Source organism: Ctenopharyngodon idella, chromosome 3, assembly GCF_019924925.1.
Source record: "Ctenopharyngodon idella isolate HZGC_01 chromosome 3, HZGC01, whole genome shotgun sequence".
In the NCBI taxonomy this organism is placed as follows: domain Eukaryota; kingdom Metazoa; phylum Chordata; class Actinopteri; order Cypriniformes; family Xenocyprididae; genus Ctenopharyngodon; species Ctenopharyngodon idella.
This window is the reverse complement of record NC_067222.1, coordinates 24,943,711-24,964,194: the sequence shown is the minus strand read 5'-3', so window position 1 is coordinate 24,964,194 and position 20,484 is coordinate 24,943,711. Positions and strand designations below refer to the sequence as shown.

At 37.7% G+C, this 20,484-nt stretch overlaps 1 protein-coding gene across 18 annotated transcripts in view; it reads right to left on the bottom strand.

Moving 5' to 3' along the window:
* mapk8ip3 (mitogen-activated protein kinase 8 interacting protein 3) overlaps positions 1-20,484 on the bottom strand; it is a 37,707-nt gene that overhangs the window by 1,898 nt on the left and 15,325 nt on the right. For 4 of the 18 annotated variants that reach the window (XM_051888553.1, XM_051888565.1, XM_051888556.1 and 1 more), the window contains 21 exons: positions 19,845-19,862; positions 19,284-19,341; positions 19,050-19,202; positions 17,148-17,205; positions 16,469-16,617; positions 14,676-14,732; positions 14,305-14,475; positions 13,189-13,348; positions 8,636-8,686; positions 6,060-6,146; positions 5,824-5,976; positions 4,217-4,382; positions 3,918-4,112; positions 3,686-3,842; positions 2,335-2,454; positions 2,152-2,232; positions 1,536-1,603; positions 1,264-1,412; positions 996-1,167; positions 690-803; positions 25-63 (listed from right to left, as the gene is read on the bottom strand). In XM_051888553.1, the coding sequence (XP_051744513.1) occupies positions 25-63; positions 690-803; positions 996-1,167; positions 1,264-1,412; positions 1,536-1,603; positions 2,152-2,232; positions 2,335-2,454; positions 3,686-3,842; positions 3,918-4,112; positions 4,217-4,382; positions 5,824-5,976; positions 6,060-6,146; positions 8,636-8,686; positions 13,189-13,348; positions 14,305-14,475; positions 14,676-14,732; positions 16,469-16,617; positions 17,148-17,205; positions 19,050-19,202; positions 19,284-19,341; positions 19,845-19,862 (2,376 nt within the window). The remainder of the gene's footprint in view (positions 1-24; positions 64-689; positions 804-995; positions 1,168-1,263; positions 1,413-1,535; positions 1,604-2,151; positions 2,233-2,334; positions 2,455-3,685; positions 3,843-3,917; positions 4,113-4,216; positions 4,383-5,823; positions 5,977-6,059; positions 6,147-8,635; positions 8,687-13,188; positions 13,349-14,304; positions 14,476-14,675; positions 14,733-16,468; positions 16,618-17,147; positions 17,206-19,049; positions 19,203-19,283; positions 19,342-19,844; positions 19,863-20,484) is intronic. The other 14 variants (XM_051888558.1, XM_051888567.1, XM_051888554.1 and 11 more) reach the window with 12 other exon arrangements.

Below are 20,484 nucleotides of genomic sequence, written 5' to 3'. Positions count from 1 at the left end.
ACAGTCGTAACGCTCCACACTTACCCCTCAGTCCGAGGAGCTGCCCTCGATGAAGCACTACGGCTACAGGAAGGAGGAAGTGGGAAGGGAAACAAGGCAGGACAGAAGAGCAACACTCATGAGACAAAGCGAAAGAGGGTAGTGGTACAATAGAGAAAATGGAACAGAGACGAAAGGCTAGAAAGTAGATGACGAGGTGGCACAGGGTTTGTTGGATAATTAATGGATTAATGAGGTTGACCTAGCAGTTAATGATCTGGGATGATGACATTAAAGTTTGCAGGTTAATCCCAGAGTGGTGGAAACCCAATGAGCTGAAGAGTTAGTGAGATTCAAGCCTCTTTACTAGCTTAACCAGCAAGACTTCCTTGGCAAGCCAGCTTCAAAATAAAGACCGTGCTACCAAAAGAAGACCACCAAAGAAGAACTAACCAGCATAAACCAATGAAAGTGAAAGTGACACATGAAGACCAATTATAGTAACCAATACTCAGAATTTGTCCTCTGCATTTAACCCATCCAAGTGATACACCCACCGTGATACACGCCCGAAGCAGTGAGTAGCCATCATGCATTATGACAGGGACATGTTTTGTTTGATCAGTGGAAAGGGAAAAGGTTTGGATGATCATGTGAACATTGAATTGAACACTGAATTGTGTGTGCAAACAAACTCTCCTGAGACTTACTTTCAGTCAAAGGGATTGAGATGATGACGCCATTTCCAGTCCCCACCCACAAACGGTTTCCTCCAATCAGCAAGGCAGTTATCCTGACAAAAGAGAAGCCCAACTTTCCTGTACCTGTCAATCACAGACAACACAGCAGAATGTAAAACATTTATATTGTGATTACTAATGATAAAATAGAATTTTATTTTATTTTAAGCCTCAAATGCTAAGAGGAGGCAATTCAGCGAACATCTAATGTCACTACTAAACTCTAACCAGAACCTATAAATGAGAAGAGTTGACGTCACAGAAGCAAAGTGTTACCCAGCATCTTGCTGACGTAAGGCTCGATATCCACGTCTTGTAGATGCTGGTGTGTGAGTGCGTGGTATAAGCGGAGCGTGGAATCCAAACGGATTGAAACCCAGACACCATCACCAATCCATGCCAGCTGCCTCACCTGGCTCTCCTTGCGTGGGTGAGCGTCAAATGATTTCTATATGAAAGAGAGAGAGAGAAATATAAAAAATAAAATAAAAGTCCCAAGACAAAGATCATGATAAGGACATAACATTCACTCTCTGAGACTCGCCTCTATCTGCATGCTCTTGGGCTGGATCACATGGATCTTGTTCTTGTTACCACACCAGACTTTGTCATGAACCACAGCCATGCATCGAATGGAGTGATGGGGTCTTCCCAGATCCATTAGATGATAGTTGGATAGATCCCATTGTCCATCTATGTTTACATTTTACATGTGTTAGTATAGAGAGCATGAATAAAAATATTTACAGCAAAGCCCTGCTTTAATAATAAATGACAGTTCTTTTTCTAGTTTAACACAGGTAAAATGAAGCAAACCTTCAGCTCTGTGGAAGATTGCAAGTGTTCCATCCGCTAATGCAACCAAAACTCTCCCCTTCACATGTCTGAAGCACAGAGAGACAAAGACAGAAGAAATTATAACAGTATTTTTCATATAACTGGTAATACTTGTTATTGGTCTTTATATAAATATACATACTACGGTTCTAATGTTTGGGGTCAGTAAGATTTAAACTTTTATTCAGTAAGGGTGCGTTAAATTTATTAAAAGCCAAATAAATAATATTGCAAATAAATGCTTTTCTATTCATCAAATAATCCTGAAAAAAAAGTATGACGGTTTCCAAAAATACATTAAGCAGCACAACTGTTTATTGATGATAAGAAATGTTTCTTGGGCAGGAAAGCAGCATATTAGGATAAATCCTGAAGGATCATGTGACACTGACTGGAGTAATGATGCTGAAAATTCAGCTTTGACCTCACAGGAATAAATGACATTTTAAAATATTTGTAACAGTTCTTTTAAAATTTACTATTTAAAAAAACTACTGTTATAATAAATGTAGCCTTGGTGAGCATAAAAGACATCCTTCAAAAACAATAACAAATTTTGAACAGTAGCATACATACTTCTTTAGATTCTACTTACACCAAACTCAGTACAGAGTCTTTGAGTTTGATTGAATGGAGGCATTTCTTCCAGTTGGACACTGCAGAGTGGACATAAAGCCTGTGGACAGAGTTAACAAAATCATTTACATGGTGCATATAATGTTGCAAATGGAATTATGACTTTATAATGTGAAAATGCAATTAAATATGTAATGCCTACCAGCCATTTTGGGCTCCGAGCCACATGGTTGGGGCAGCACTTGTCCCTGCCCTATCGTCTCCTGCCTCTTCTGAGTCTATGGGGGCTGATGCCACTTGCTCCTTCGGCACACCTGCCTCACTGATGTCAGAACACACAGAGCAGACCATTTAAATTCAACACATATAACGAAACCATCTCCAAAAGTCAAGGGCGTAGGTTTGATTTTGATATTGGTGGGGACATAAAATCAACAAGGAGTCCATGGACAAGGATTAGAGACTGAACTTTAAGTTTACTCTGTCTGCAGGGCAATTGTCACCATCTCACATATATCAGTGTAAGAGTACGTACACATATTATATGGAGTGCACTTATGGGTAGGATTAAAATGAATTGGACCAATAATGTTTCTGACAGAAAATGCTGCTGACCCTACTGTTGCTTTAGTAATGAACACAAATGTTGTGTGCATCCAAACTGAACACACTTATTTCAGTGTTGTTGATAAAGGATTAGTTCACTTCTGAATGAAAATTTCCTGATAATTTACTCACTCCCATGTCATCCAAGATGTCAATCTTTCTTTCTTCAGTCAAAAAGAAATTAAGGTTTCTGAGGAAAACATTCCAACGGTTCAACGGTTTGAAGGTCCAAACTGCAGTTTCAGTGCAGCTTCAAAGGGCTCCACATGACAAGAATAAGGGTCTTGTATAGCAAAATGAATGGTCATTTTCTAAAAAATAAAAATTTCTATACTTTATAACCACAAATGCTCATCTTGCACTGCTCTGTGATGCACCACGCATGACATAATCACATTGGAAATGTTTTACGCCCTACCGCGGTACTTCCGTCTACATCACGCGTGACCTTTCTAACGTGATTACGTCATGTGTGGCGCATCGCAGACCAGTGCAAGACGAGCATTTGTGGTTAAAAAGTATTACATTTTTTTTTTTTTTTTTTTAGAAAATTACTGATCGTTTTGCTAGATAAGACCCTTATTCCTCGTCTGGGATCGTGTAGAGCCCTTTGAAGCTGCAATTTGGACCAACCTGCTGAACCCCACTGAAGTCTACTATATGGAGAAAAATCCTGGAATGTTTTCCTCAAAAACCTTAATTTCTTTTCGACTGAAGAAAGAAAGACATGAACATCTTGGATGACAAGGGGGTGAGTAAATTATCAGCAAATTTTAATTCTGAAGTGAACTAATCCTTTAATTTTTTAAATATTTAAGCGATTTGCTTCATATATTCGGTTTAACAATATTTAGTTAAGATGTTAAAGCTATCTATTTCAGTATTTGCTAGGCACTTTTATCTAATGTAACATTTATGGTTTTAAAAGTATGTTATGTGTAAGGTACCTGTGTGAGTTGTCAGTAAAGACATGCTCGGTGAAAGATCTGAGGGTGCTGTCCGTGTTCTCACTTGGCCCCGTCTCCTCTGACACCTCAATGGCTTCTGTCGCTTCCTCCGCAGACTGTGACACAGCTAAGCTTCTACACACTGGAGCTGTGGGAGCTAAACACAAAGCATATGATGACCAATATGTATTCTCACAGATTCAGAACATACATCTTGAGTCAGTTTGCTCACCTTGGCTTCGGTCCTGCACGGGGGTGTCAGTGCGAGAGGAGCAGTTGCTGCGCACTACGCTGCAGTTAGTAGCGCAGCCCACGATGGTGATCCCAGCCAACATGCCCTCCACTCCTCCCTTCTCCTCCGAAGCCCCATCTCCAGCCTGCTGCTCCAGAAATATCTCACCTGCTGGGTAATCATTCTCACTAGCCGCTACATGCACACGCATTAAAAATACAAGTGACAGTTAACTCATCTGCTACACTGTTTGTTACAATCGATAGTGCATTTACTTGTGTATATAACACTACACAAACCTGGTACACTGGAGATGCACAGCACATGGGCATTGCACACGTTAAACTGGTCAACTAGTGAGCAGGGCTGGTTTGCATCGATAATGACCACTTTACTGCCTGAATGAGTGCTGGTCAGAATCCACACGCGGCTGCTCATGGAGTCCATTTCATGCAGTTCCTTAGGCTAGAAGAGGGTGAAATACCAATGTTTAGATTTAATTCACTTTATAATTTATGATGTTTAAAATTCACATTTTACTGAAAGTAAAATGAGTAAGCTGTGAAACATCTGAGACCCATTTTGGGCTAGTGAATTTAATTTAATTACATTTTTAAGTAAATGAAATTAAAAAGTAATACAAAAATTGATTACAAATATTATTTGCATAACAAATTATGCAATAACTGAAAAAATTGCATGAATTTCTCGATTTGTCTCCCTTTTGCTTTCAATGTCACAAATTTGCTTATTTGATTATAAAAAGTGGAGAATTGTAAATATTTTTCATTAAAGGATTAGTTCATTTTCAAATGAAAATGACCAAAATACCAAAGGCTTTACTCACCCTCAAGCCATCCTACCCTCAAGCCACCCTCAAGCCATCCCAAACGCATCGCTTCGCTTCAGAAGGACATTATTAACCCCCCGAAGCCTTGTGGAGTGCACATTTATGATGGATGGATGTGGATGGAGACACTTTCTTCAGCTCAAACTCGTTGGTAACGCTTACTGCCATTATAAAGTTTGGATGTGTCAAGATATTTATTAATATTTCTCTGATTATGTTCATCAGAAAATACGAAGTCATATACACCTAGGATGGCTTGAGGGTGAGTAAAGTTTGGGGTAATTTTCATTTGAAAGTAAAGTAATCCTATAAATTTACATCATAATATTTCTTTGTTTTAAATTCTGCTGTCCAGGTTTAAATTTGATTGAAATTCAATTTTCAATGTGGTCTCAGACTTTCTGTTCCCACTGTGTCTGTGTGTGTGTGTGTGTGTGTGTGTTTGTATGCATTACCATTCAATAGTTTGGGGTAGGTAAGATTTTTTATTGGTTTTGAGTCTCTTATGCTCAACAAATCTGCATTTATTTGATTTGTTTTCTTTTTTTAATACATTTTAAAATGTATTTTATTCCTGTGATGGCAAAGCTGAATTTTCAGCATTATTACAGTTTTCAGTGTCACATGATTCTTCAGAAATCATTCTAATAAGATGATTTAATGCCCATTTCTTATTATTATCAGTGTTGAAAACATTTACATTTACATTCATGCATTTGGCAGATGCATTAATCCACTGCATTCAAGGTACATATTTACATTTCATCAGTTTGTCAAAAACATTTGTGCTGCTTATTTTTGTAGAAATGTGTTATTTTTTTTTGGATTCTTTGATGAATTGAAATTTCAAGAACAGCATTAATTGAAATAGAAAAGTTTTTTAACATTATAAATGCCTTTACTGACACTTTTGATTAATTTAATGCAACACAGAATAAAGGTATTAATTTCTTTAAAAAATCTTACTGACCCCAAATTTTTGTTTATTTTGAATGTCTTCAAAAAGTGTTTTTTCCCCTTTAATTACATTCTCGTGTTTTTATTAAAGCTGTTTACCTTCTTTTTCTCTGGTGAGCCCTGCTCGCTCTTGCCGTCTCCGCCCTCATCTTCACCAGTCAAGGGATCAGAGCCATTGGATGGCTTCACAGTTGCAGCCTCCTGATTGGTTGTCTTCCAGCCAGTGAGATCCACGCCAGCAGCACACCACAGCTGTGTCAGAAGAACAAGAGTCTGAGTTCAGAACTTCACAACATCAGAACCAACAGTCTGTGTGTTCATCAGTCATCTTGTACCTTCCTGTTGGGGTCTTTCTCCACCAGAGGGCGGCAGTACACTGGCACAGGGACGTTTTTCATGCGATTATCCTCTTTCTCATTGGCCTGTGAGAACACAGGAAGGCAGTGATGTTCACAAGGCCTTTGTAAATAAAATCACTGCCACACACTACAAGCAGAAAGATGCTATACTCAGAGCTCCCATCATGCCCTGGTTAAGATAGCCTTGATCCAGGGCATACAGAGAAAGGGAAAACCAAGAACAGCAAACCAGAGCAGCAGATCAAAGTCTGTTAGAGGGTTACAAGGCAGATGCATGCGCAATGACAAGAGTTAATCTACTGTACAGTCAGCAAATGCCACTGAAAGACAGAGAGAGCAGCAAATCATGATTCAAGTGTTTCTAAGATGGAGGAAGGTTTGATACAGACCAGGAGGATATCATGTTACACAATGCTGAGAGAATACTATTTCTTATCATCTGAATTAATTTACTTTTATCTAGGACTCTGTTTCCTGTATACAATTAAATATTGGAATGTGAATATATTAAAATGAGCTTTCACTACATTTTAGACATCTGGGGCCAGATTTACTAACAGCTTGCGCCAACGCAAACCCTCTTTTGGCATTAAAAAACTACTGTTGGGAATTACTAAAGACACGCAGTGCAAAATTAGCGCTGAAAAGGCATGGACTGAATTATTTTTGCGGCTGACCTTATTGCATATGCATTTGTAGGAGATTCCCTTTCAGATGCAAAATTTATGGGAGGAGAGTATTTAAATGAATCAAGCAACGCAATTTACTAATGTTTGCACTAGTCAATTTACTGGTATTTGTGCCATTATTTAACGCCCAAAAAAAGCATGTCTTAACCCATTTTGCGACATGGCTGCAATTGTTGCTGCTAGGAGGAGACACCGCAGAGGACAGAGAGCGCGTGGTAGAAGGGAGAAAATATTTTCCACTCATATTAATTTCTTTGGAATGCCAGAGGAAGACGTTATATCCGTATATTACACATAACAAGTTGCGCCTGTTTCGACCCACACCTGATGAGCATTTACTCTGCTTATTTGCGACCCAACGCTAATTTGCACTGCTCTTGATAAACTGCACTGGTCATTATGTAAATGATTTGACTGCGTCTGTGTTCTTTAATTTGAGTGTCAGCAGTAGATCATGCGCAAAACTTGCCACTCCCATAGGCACATTTGAGGATTTGCGCTCTCATGCTAATTTGCCCTTTTTTGTAAATCTGGCACCTGGAATTTGTTCTGAACTGTTACCACCAGAGTTCAACTTATATTTCAGCTTATATTTTGAATTAGAATAATCTTTTATCTTTATTGACTTTAAAAAGACATCCCTTGTGCAAAAAAGATAATATAGTTTAAAAAAATATGCTTAAAAGTGCAAAAGTACAAATGTTTTTTTTTTGGTTTTTTTTGTTTTTCGTAGCCTGTTTTTGGACTCTTAATTGAATGTTAGAAAATGTATAATAGTTTAAATTTATATTAAATGAACTTCAGTGCTTTTTCTGACCCACTTAAGTTGGATTTAAGTATATCTTTAGATGTAATTTCATAATTATTTCAATTGTTTTTGAAATCTGGTTAAAAACATTTATGGTAAACTAAAATAAATGTTAATATCATTTCTATTGAAACTTGTATGTCATGCATTTAAATATATGTGTAAACACACTGATTTTACAATTTAGTACATATAAAATATATTAACTTGTAACATTTTCAAATTATAATCAAGTACTTTACATGTGCATTTTTAATGTGTTAGTCAACATACCAATCTATGTAAACTGTAATAGTAATCAACATGCAATTGCATTATTGATAAATATTAAACATTTTGAATATAAAGAAATGTATGAATTAAACCTGCATGACGACATAACATATGACTTTTTAAGGTCATCTTTTTAACATTAAAGTTAAAAGTGAAAATTAGCTGAAGCCTGGCTTTTTCACAAAATATGGCAATATTATAAAATGTTAAAAAATATTATAAATCTTATTTAGGCATAATCACGGAAAGGCACTCTTACAAATAAGTACTCTGGCGGTACCATGGTACAATAGTGCTATCTGATGTAATACTTTGGTACTTCAAAATACTATTGCAAATCAAATTCTGAATGATTACCATATTCATGTACCATTGTATTTGAATGACATTTTGATACACTAATTTGTTTTTAGTGTAAATAAAATGTTAACATTTCAGGTTGTCTTGCAATAACGCTGGCATCTAAATTCTGATGTCTGGCACATTAATGTCATTGTAGGTTGCAAGCAACTCGGCCAAATGTCTAAAATGCACTTAACATTGTGTTAACGTGATAGTGTTAGCAAAACATTGTTAGCAGGAAAGCATGTCGACAGCTATAAACACCAGAGGTTTAATTCCTAAAGATATATTCAGCTTCAGCAAAGACATTTTCTGCTATATCAGTTTTCTGCTGCGTCTATGCTATGATTTGCTGACTGAGGCTGAGTCAGGTTTAAGGCCGGGATTTAAAGGGACAGGGTGGGAGAGGTGCATGCTGGTCCTCTGCCGCTCAGACTTGCCTGCGTCCTCTTCGCTGCGGCATCTTGAGTGCTGTCCGCCTGGGAGCCATTCTGTGGGAGATCACAGTTAGCGCCACGGCGACATTGTCACCACGGCAACCCTGACAAACACACTGTCACTGTGGCAACCCTAACAGTGTTGCCACAAACTAGCACAACATGGACTAGCTAACTAGTTCCATAGAACAAAAAACCTGGAAGCACAATTCCAGACTAACCACTGTGCCGTTACTAAGACAACGGCAGCAGCAAACAAACAGCAAACAGTCATAATTTTTACTTTTTCACTTATTACTTGACAATGGGCAAGAGCTTTTACCTGTCACAGACCCACTAGCAAGAGATCAGATGGATGATGTGGCACGAACATGTCAATCCATTTATTATAGTTAAAAGCTACCATGAACAGTGTTGGAGAATAGCAGTTGCTAAGTTGTAAATGTGACAAAATGCTACATCACAGTATTTTTCTGCGTATTTTTCAGCTTTACAGCAAAATGAGCAACTGCACACTATTCTCTCTTTTATCGTGTTGGGAAGCCAGATTCATTTTAGTAAATCAGTTTCTTTTGCATGGTCCTTAAACTTAAACTATTCACTGATCAAATAAATTACACTGCAAATAAACAATTCAATGTTCAGTGTTATTTTTGTGTTATTTATATGATAGTATTTATTAATATTTTGAATTAGCTTTTATTTTTATATTTTAAGTTTTAATCATTTTATGTGCCTTTGTCATTTCTATTAGTTTTTTCAATATTTATGTTTACCTTTAATTTTTATTTCAATTTTTAACACATTTCAGCTTAAACTTCTTTTATTTGAGTTAGTTGCCAAATAAATTTTCATTTTTATAAAGTTTACATATTTTCTATAAACTATAAAACATCTCATATTTAAATTTTATTTTATTTATTGTCAGCTTTATTTCAATTAACAAAAGTGACTTTTAATAGTTTTATCAGTTTTGTGGTTTAACTGCAGAATTAAAGGGGTCATGAACTGAGAAATCAAAATTCCCTTGATCTTTTGACATACAAGAGGTCATTGTACTATAAAAACATCCTGTAAGTTTCAGAGCTCAAAACTTTCTCGTTAGTCTAAAAACAGCTTATATTGAAGCCAATCTGCCAAAATGGAAGGTCGTGGAATGTGCCACTTTATGACGTAATAGTGTGGCTAAACACCGCCTCCGCAGAAGAAGATAAAAGCTCCGCCCACCGATTCACGCATATAGTAAGTAAATAACGAGAGAGGCAAATGCAGGTCTGCGCAGAAACTAAACGCTAAAGATGACAACAAGACGCTGTGCAGTGCCAAGTTGTGGAACAACACAGTCTTTGCATTGCCTTCCTTCTGATCCCAACATTAGGAAAGAGTGGATGAACTTTATTTTTAATGAAGTTCCAGACTGCGTCAGTAAGAACTTGCTCCTTTGGCACCTAAACTCTGGAACAATCTTCCTAGCATTGTTCGGGAAGCAGACACACTCTGTCAGTTTAAATCTAGACTAAAAACGCATTTCTTTAACCTGGCATACACATAACACATTACCAATTTATACTTTCAAATCCGTTAAAGGATTATTAGGCTGCATAAATTAGGTCAGCCGGAACCGGGAACACTTCCTATAACACCTGATGTACTCGTTACATCAGAAGAAGAATGGCATCTACGCTAATATTAGTCTTTCTGGTTATCCCGAGGTTCACCGTAGTCAACCGGATCCGGGCCGTATCCAGGTGAGACCAAGGACCTGCGCCTTTACACGACCACAACGCAGCCCTGACGTATCAGCAGAGATTGAGTCAACTAGATCATCCACTGTGAGGGCCTCATCGACACGACAGCCACGACACAGTTCCTCAACAGCCGTGATGAATACAATCCTCAATTGGATGGAACTGGAATAAATACTTTGAATGTTGCGATCCTGTCGGACTTATTATAGCTTCCTGAATCGTAACAAAGCACTGTTGGCCAGAGGAGAACTGGCCCCCCGACTAAGCCTGGTTTCTCCCAAGGTTTTTTTCTCCATTTAAACACCTATTTGCCACTTGTCTGCCACCTGATGTCACCTGATGGAGTTTGGGTTCCTTGCCGCTGTCGCCTTTGGCTTGCTTAGTTGGGGACACTTGACATTTGACTTGACTTTTGATATTCAACAGTGCTTTGATCTGCCTGCATTGACACTATTCTTTTAAGAGCCGCTGTGCAGCCAAATAATGTACCAGTTATCAATGTAAAGCTGCTTTGACACAATCTACATTGTAAAAAGCGCTATATAAATAAAGGTGACTTGACTTGACTTGACTTTGTTCACTTCATTTTACCGTGGATTTGTTTACAAACAAGGCACAATTCAATGCAGGATTTTCAGCAACATTGAAATTAAAAGGCGATGCTGTGCTGACTATATTGGATCCGACAGTAATGTCGCTAAGGCTGCACGATTTATCGCTATAAAATTGCACGCGATTTGGCAAAGGCTGCGATTATTTGATGTGCAGCTTGTCAGAGCTGTACAGCTCTGTGAACAGTAGTAAATGCTTCTCCATCTGAAAGCCAGAGGGCGCTCTTGTGCAGAAACTCCAAATATGCCCTGCCGCAGAAGAAGTTAATGCATCATATGACTGTAGCTGAATAAACAGAAGATTGAAACACTTTGATGGATTATTCTGTGTAAGACGCCACATCATCTCACAGAAGGATGCTCAAGTGTCTTATGAAAAAAACATGTTATTAAATGTTGTCTTTTGTTGGAAAAGATGTTAATAAATGCTTCTCATGTCTGGAAAGATGTTTGACGTGTGTTGCTTTTTCAAATGTACATTATAAGTGACTCAAACTCGCAGTGCTTTCAGATGGATCAGCATTTGGAGCCATACTTCATTGACAAGCTGTGCATAAAAAATAATTGCAGCCTTTGCGATTTTATAATCGCACTAAGAATCGCGTTTAAGCGATAATCACGTTCAAGTTCAATGTTATTTTGCGCATCGTGCGATAAATCGTGCAGCCCTAAATGTCACACCACACAAGTGTGAGTAACTGTTTTTATTACGTGGTCACTATTGCTTTGTCTGTTATTGCGGATCGTTTGATGAGTTTATCTGGACACTTGCCAAAACTAATGCTAATGAGTTATAATCAGTGACACTTAGGCCCCGATTAGACAGAACACGTTTTTCAGGTCTGAAAACACGAGGCGCACCGCACTGCCTTTTTTGGTTGATTTTAGAAAAAAAGAGCAGTTCGCTGCGGTTTTTTATGTTACCACTGAATCAGCTGTCCTGTCAGTGTAGCGCGAGCCCTCTTTGGTTTGCTGTTAAACTGTCATATTATTTACTTTCTGTTTGTGAAGTCATACAGCTCTGGGTAACCTGCGACAGCCACAACAAGTTTCTCCTCCATCATAGCAGTGTCCAAGCAACTGTAAATTTCGTCAGCACAACGGAAGGCCTGCCTCTCCATTCATTCGATTGGACAATGGAAAAAACGCAAATAATATCGGGCGCTTTTCTGCTCATAGTTGCTTTTTTTTTTTTTTTACTTCAGGCGCTCAGAGCGCTTCTGCAAAAACGTGAGGCGTAGCAGGCGACTAAAATGCGAGGCACCCGGGCCGCATAAACAGCGCGCAAATCGCTCACTGCCAATAGAAAACTGTTTAAAAAAGGCGCCTCTCTGTCTGATCGGGGCCTTACTCTGCAACCACTTGCTGTATTTACATCATGTTTGCATTGTTAGCTGTGGTAAAAGCATTCGTGAGAGTGCTGAAATCACGTTGCAATGACAAGATCACTTCATTCACGCGATCAACAGACTGTCATCGGCTATATGCTCATCACTGCAACCTCTCATGTGATGGGAATAGATCTACATATAATGCAATAATCAACACTTTTCACGATTTGTTAATCTTGACAGCTGTAATAGTAAAAACGTAGTAAAAGTTTTCTAGAGGGTTCCACATGTAATACTTATTTCATATGCAAAGATGTCAGCCAATCACAGCAGTGGGTGTTTACATTGAAGTCTCACAGCAGACACGCCCCTTCAAACAGAGCGTTCAAATCAGAGGGCTAAAATCAGGGTAGAAAACGACCATTTATTTCTAAATTATGACCATTTTGGATGTAAAAATCTTATTAACATTATAAGTGCACCTCAGGAAAGATTATAAAAAATGCAGTTCATGACCCCTTTAAACAGTGTGATAAACGATCTGATACTGTTACATACTTTTTGTTAGTTGTAGTGAAACAAAAAATAATTAACTAAATTGCTCTCGCATATCTTCAACAAGCCATCCATATCATCACCTAACATGAACTCGGATGCTCATCCCTGATCTTGGGTGGAGCTAAACTAAGACACGCCCTCTTGAGTGCATATCTAGAGTGCACTTTGCTTATCTATTTTCTTTTTTCCCTCTATTTCACTTCATTTGAGCAGGGTGCTCCCTGACAAAACAGAGCCGCTCCAGTCTCTGCATGGAGATCAATTGCTTACAGAGGTCAGGGGTGAAGGGACAACATATGGGCAGATACCTGTTTGAATCGGGGTGGGACACTCCAGCCACAGGTTTGCATGGGTCCGTCCTTCCGGCGCATGTGCTCGCGCACCTGCCGGTACTGCTCTCGACGCTGCTCTCTGCGTGTACAGAGAGCAGAATCGCTGAGGAGAGACGCAACACCATTACTGGGCAGTCTACAGGGCGAAGAGAAAGAGAGAGGAGCGGTCAGCGATAGAGCAAGAGAGCCACCCAGCCAGCCAGCCAGCAAAGGCCAAAAAGAAATGCCACAGACACACGGCGTGATGTGAAATCATGTGATATATTTCACTTACATTTACGCATCTGGCAGATGCCATTTCATGCTAATGTACTGGCAAGCAGACTAAAAAAAGAACATTTGAAATTTAAATGTTGATGTGAACTGAGGTTTTAAAATGTTATGATGAATAAAACGTAATAAATGAACGAATTAATAAAATATTTAGATTTAATCATTTAGCAGCAGTTATTGTTTACTAAAACTAAAACTGTTAAAAATCATTTTTGTTAATTGAAATAAAGCTTAAATTAATATTAGATGAAAACTTTAACTTAAATGAACAACATCTTTATTAATAAAAAATTAAAAATATATATATATAAAAACTTAAATTAAAATTGAAATGATAACTGAAAATATAAAAATAAAAGCTAATTCAAAATATTAATAAATTGTATAATAATAATAAAATAATACACATTTATGATGATATATGTTCCCTGAGAACTGAACCCCACAACCTAAATAAAGTAATTATTAGATAAATAAAATAAAATGTATTTTTATTCTAAGAATTCAAGAAACTTTTTTTAGAGGTTATGTTAGATTTAGTCTGTGGTTTTTATTATTAGTTGGTTTTATCTGAAAACAATAGAGGCCTTTGATATTTTCCTAGGTAAGCTAAGTAAACGTGTGAGTGTGCAACAGCTAACAGTCAAATGCAGCATTAGCACACACCATTTAGCAGGAGTCAGCTTGCCTGAGCAGAAGAAAGAGAGAGAATACACTTTGAGGGCACAGAGGGAGGGCAAACAGACAGGTGGATGTGTGGATGAGGACATGAGGACATATGGGACAAAGACATAGACAGATATGCGTGTTTCTTCTCACTCTTCTGGCAGGAACTCCAGTATGCAGTTGGAAGTGGAGATCTGGCACATGGTTTGGGAGCGTCTCTGGTTGTAGCCAGCAGGAGCAGGAGACTTGTAGTGAATGTTGACACTGGTGTACGGCCGTTTCACGGGAGGAGGGCTCGCAGATGAACTAAATAGACGTGCAAAGCTTGACACAGAGACGCAGAGCAAAGTGAGTATGGAAAGGAACAGGAAAACACAGGTGGAATGTAAATAATACAATTAGTAACAAATCTCTATTTTTAACATTAAGACATGTCAATGGCGTGAAATCAATCCACTTCTTTAACATACTGATTTAAGAGTTAAAAACAAAGACAAAATGTCTAAATCTGCCGTTATACTCACAATTGCCAGATGATAGATTTCTTCTTCTCTGGTAGAGGAGGACTCTCCCGAGATGCCCTGTGGAAGTGAAATGGACAAAGATTCACTTTTTTTTTTTTTTTTTTACATGAAATAGATTGTAAAAATGCTAATACTAAATAGCATGAATAATTATAAATCATTTAACATTTCATTCAATGTAAACATTTGTTTTTTTTTATTAAAAAGTATGAATTAAAGGGTTATTTCACCCAAAATGAAAATTCTGTCATTAATTACTCACCCTCATGTCGTTCCACAACCGTAAGACCTTCGTTCATCTTCAGAACACAAATTAAGATATTTTTGATAAAATCCGATGACTCAGTGAGGCCTCCATTGACATCAAGATAATTTACACTTTCAGATGCCCAGAAAGGTACTAAAGACATATTTAAAACAGTCCATGTGACTACAGTGGTTCAACCTTAATATTATGAAGTGACGAGAATACTTTTTGTGCGCCAAAAAAACAAAATAACGACTTTATTCAACAATATCTAGTGATGGGTGATTTCAAAACACCACTTCATGAAGCTTCAAAGCTTTACGAATCTTTTGTTTTGAATCAGTGGTTCAAACTGCCAAACTGTTTTAAATATGTCTTTAGTAGCTTTCTGGTCATCTGAAAGTGTAAATTAACTTGCTGTTAATGCAGGCCTCACTGAGCCATCAGATTTCATCAAAAACATCTTAATTTGTGTTCTGAAGATGAATGGCTCATTCAGGTCTTACAGGTTTGGAACGACATGAGGGTGAGTAATTAATGACAGAAATTTCATTTTGGGTGAACTAACCCTTTAATAATATGTAATACAAGAAAATACATATATTTTTACAGTAAATTATTTCTTTTTTTAAAGAACCACCTAGATTGTACAATGGAAAACAGTAAAAAGACATTCCCAGAAGTCCCTGCATGATGCATCACATGTGATTATGTTTTTAAAATAGTGTTTCTCTTAAATATGCTTCTGTTCAAAAGTTTTGGGTCTGTGAGATTTTGTAATGTTTTGAACAGAAGTCTCTTATTCTCACAAGACTGCATTTATTTGATCAAAAACACAGCAAAAACACCAATATTGTGAAATATTATTACAATTTAAAATAACTATAAAATATTTTAAAATGTAATTTATTCCTGTGATGGCAAAGCTGTATTTTCAGCATCATTACTCCAGTCTTCAGTGTCACATGATCCTTCAGAAATCTTTCTAAAATGCTGATTTGATGCTCAAAAAACATTTATTATTATTATCAATGCTGAGCTGCTCATTTATCAACAGCTGCTCATTTGTCAATCATATTATCAACAGTTGTGCTGCTTAATATTTTTGTGGAAACCATAACACATTTGTGGGATTTGTGGATGAACAGAAAGTTCAAAATAACAGCATATATTTGAAATAAAAAATCTTTTGTAATGTTCTAAATTTTAATGCATCATTGCTGAGTAAAAATTTTTTTTTTTTTAAATTTAAATTTTAAAAATTCTTTCAAAACAAAACAAAAAACTTTTGAATGGTAGTTTATGTTATCTGTTTTGTACATTAGGGTGTTTTGTTCCATTTTATGCATTACATTACAATGCATCAATACATTTTACACCCCTATCAACCGTTTTTTATGAGTACTGTATTGATGAGTCATTTAGATGTGCAAATGTATGAGATTTTGTTCACATGCTTGGATGCACGATAACAGAGGCTTGTAAGTATCTAAATGCAAGTTTTTTTGGATGTGAGATTTTATGTATGTGGCTGCTTCTCCCTCACCTGATCATCTCGGTCCAGCGCACAGCTTCCTGAAGCTCCATCAGTCTCTCCTTGTACTGGTTGCGCTCCATCAGTACACGCGCCATCTCTACACGTGTGAACCGTCGTCTCTGCGTCATGGCGACATCGTCCTGCAGCGGAGATGAGTACTGTACCACAGAGCCACACAGAAAAGAGCAGCACCACAAAACACAGCAGCAGTGAAGCGGAGGTTAGTGCATCAGCCCTTCAGCATTTCACAGCATCAAATATGTGGGTACTGAAGCATTACGAGAAGGTTAAAGGTTTGCTGCGCAGAGCATTTTAATTAAAAACTGTTAGTGCAAAACAAAGCAAGGCCTGTAGAAGTGATTGGTAATACACACATCCAACCACTGACTGTGTATTTGCACGTTTCAGTTTATTAATACATTTAAAATCTGACTTTAAAAAGTCATAGATGGTATTAATGTTATTAATGATATAAGAACAAACATTATTTCAGTTATCATTTATCAGTTCCAAAACCTAGTGAATGCAATTTTTTCATGCCATGCTGCCTTTGAACTAAGCTAAAACAAGATGTTCTTGGAGTAATCATAATTAAATTATTACTACTTTTTCACATCGATGAGGCAATTCACTAGTTTTTGGAGCAGAGCAAAGGTTTTTGGAAATGAGACTGAAGTGTTTTACTTACATCATCTCCACCCTCATCTTTAGAGTCCTGAGATGCTCCTAATGCTTCAGCTCTCAACCTTTAATCAAAGGGAGACATTCAGACTTTAATTAGAGTGAAGAGATAGAGACTTTTATGCCTGGTTTACACCTGGTATTAAGATGCGTTTTGGTCGATCAGTTCACAAGTAAATGAGGGCGACACATTCCTGTTTATACATGGTGTTTTAATCCGTCTCTTTTGTCAATATTAACCATTTCTGTCCTGATTTCTTCGAGGGGAGGGTCTATGAGTGGGTGAATGTATGGGTTTTTTCAGATCTTTCAATCTAATGGACAAAATAAGCTTGAAATATGAAAGCCCCTGGAGATGACGGAAAAACATACGGAGAGAAGCAGTTTTCGTTTCTCCTCTGACATCCGCAAGACCATGCCGAACGTGATGAGTGGGTGTTAGAAATCAGGAATGGTGCGAGAGCATTGTGCTTGGTACGTTTTTTGTCTTCAAACCTGTCTGGCTAGCGAGTTTCCCATAATGTTTATGCATTAGGTCAGTAGGTGGAGAGTAGGCGGTCTTTTGTGGCTGTTTGAACACATTTGACCACATGAGCGTCTACGCTACGAAAGCAATCCGGCTGAATGTGTTTTTGACTACCTCTGAAAGTGGTCAAAATTGGACAAGGTCAAAACCTTTTAGACCCCGTTTATACCTGTATATAGCGTTGTCCACTTGTGATCCGATTGACCAAAATGCATCTTAATAACAGGTGTAAACAGGGCCTTAGACTCACAGACTCTAAAAAACACCATGAGCCACTTTTAAAGACAAACTAAAGCCCAAAGTATAGTTCACTTTTTACGTGTATGTGAGGGTCAGCGTACAGTGCACGTGATGCGAATTTCGTCATCAAAAGAGTATGATGTACTGTAAGCGCACCACCGGATTTTTGTAACTGCACGTACTTGTACGCGCAGGTCGCACGTTCACATTAATTGCAGTAATTAGTTTATCCACAAGGTGGCAACTGTGCCCTGGGGCGTCGATTCACAAGGTAGTCCAAGAAAAACTGCATAAACAGAACAAACGGGAACACATGCGAGCTACAGTGACGATGGAGGCCTACACAGATGAAAGAGGTTAGAAATTACCCTCATTTGTACAACTCTAACATTAAGAATACAAAGATGTTGACATGGGTTGTAACTCGTAGCGAGAGATTGCTAAAAACTGTGCATGCATTGAACATCTGTGTATGCGTACGAGTCAAATGAAGTATAGTTTCCAAGACTGTGTGTTCGACTGTGTGCCTGCACCAGCGTACGCGTAAAAAAAAACTAAGTATGCCCAGGGCTTAAGGGGCTGTTCACACAAAACATGTTTTTGCATTCAACTGCACTGCTTTTCCATTTTTTTCCATGTAAACATGCGGTAGATGGACGGTTTGGTTTTCCTTCACAGAGTTCTCGTTTGTTACCATGGTTTGTAATTAGTTTCACACCTGTTCTCTGTTTAGTTGATTATCATCCTTGTGTTTATAAGCCCTCAGTTTTCTCACACTCTTTCAAGATTAAAACTGAATTCATGTTCGGCTTCTGTGAATAGTAAAGCTCGCCTTTGATCTAATTTGCCATCTCAATCATTTTGACGTTGATGAGCGCTGTTAGACCACTGAGGCAGACCAGCCTAAAAATTTAACTTTTTGTCATCCTAACAATGCACTGCGTAATGTAGTACATCAATAATATTAAATATTGGGGAGACAATGTGGTCATATCTCATTGTTGGGAGGACTCGTCTCCCTCAATGTCCTGCATTGGTTACAGCCCTGGTTTAAAATAGTTATTAAGGACCAATCAACTAACAAAATGTCAATGTTGGGACAGAAAAATTCAAGATAAATTAACACAGGCAAAAGTTCCAGACCTCTTTAGCTCCTCCTCCAGTTCTTTCACTCTCTGGTCCACTTTGCTCTTGGACTGTTTCACTGTTTCCAGCTCTTCCCGGAGAACTTCCTGTTCACTCGACAGCTCGTCCACTTTAGCAATCAGGTCATTCTTCACAATATTCAGGGCATTCCTACACATGGCAAATGACTTTGTCAAAACATGCAGATGCATACATACATGTGCAAATACACACACTGTCTCTATCTCTTACTTGGTCTCCAGTAGTTGTTTGTTCTCTGTTAGTAGATTTTCCACCTCTTTCCCCATTCCTATGGGATATGCAGTGTTAGCAGGAGTACAGACCACTATAAACTTGGTAAATCTCAAATGAATAGACTAAGGGACAGCTGATTCAAAATTACAAAATCGCAATTGATTGAAATTACACCACAAACACAAAGAATTACAGAGCATTTATTACTTTAGTAGCCATTTAAAAAAATGAGTGAAATCAGCTCTCAGTTCTTTATTGTGGCATTAAATAATGACCTTTCAATGTTTCATTTACAGGACATCTACTGGGACATAATCACAGTCTAACTTGATAAGTGGACTGGAGAACATCCAAACTGACTTGATTAAAATAATATGATTCATATGAGCTGAAAAGCCATGCATTTGAAAGCACAGCACTGAGCAGCCGGAGTTAATAGGATTAGAAGAGCAGAAGCACAGGAGAACATCTCACAAAAAGCATTGCTACAAATCAGGAAAGTGTCACAATGTCCCACTGAAAACAACATGAGGGGGAAAAGGAGGCTATGAGCCTTACCAAAGAAATCATCCCGGACTGAAATAGAGAGCCGAGGAGGAAACAGAAGGGAAGTGGCAAGGAAAGTGGGGGCAGCCAAAAGACAGGAGGGGAACAGGTATGAATTTGAAGACAGAAAAGGATATTAAAATAGGAAGATAATGATGGAAGTGAAAAGAGAAGGAAATAAAAAAGATGAAGAGAGCAAGAGAGAAAAATGGACAGGCACATGTTAGATATTTATCATCACACACACACACACACACACACACACACACACACACACACAGACACCTGATCCTTTTTAAAGAAAATTTAATAAAATCATCAGCTGCCACTATAACACTATAAAGTATTTTTTAATATATCAGACCTTTATCTTTAAATAATTGCCAATAATTGCCAACAATATAACAATTACACAGGAGCTATTTGTTAAAGACCACACAAAAGTTTGGGGTTGGTAAGATTTTAATGTTTTTGAAGGAAGTTTTATGGTCACCAAGGCTGCATTTATTTAATCAAAAATACAGTATGAAAAAAAATATAAAATACAGTTGTTATTTTTAAAACTGTTTTAAATTTGAGTATATTTTAAAGTGTAATTTATTCCTGTGACGGCAAAGCTGCGTTTTTGCATCATTACTCCAGTCTTCAGTGT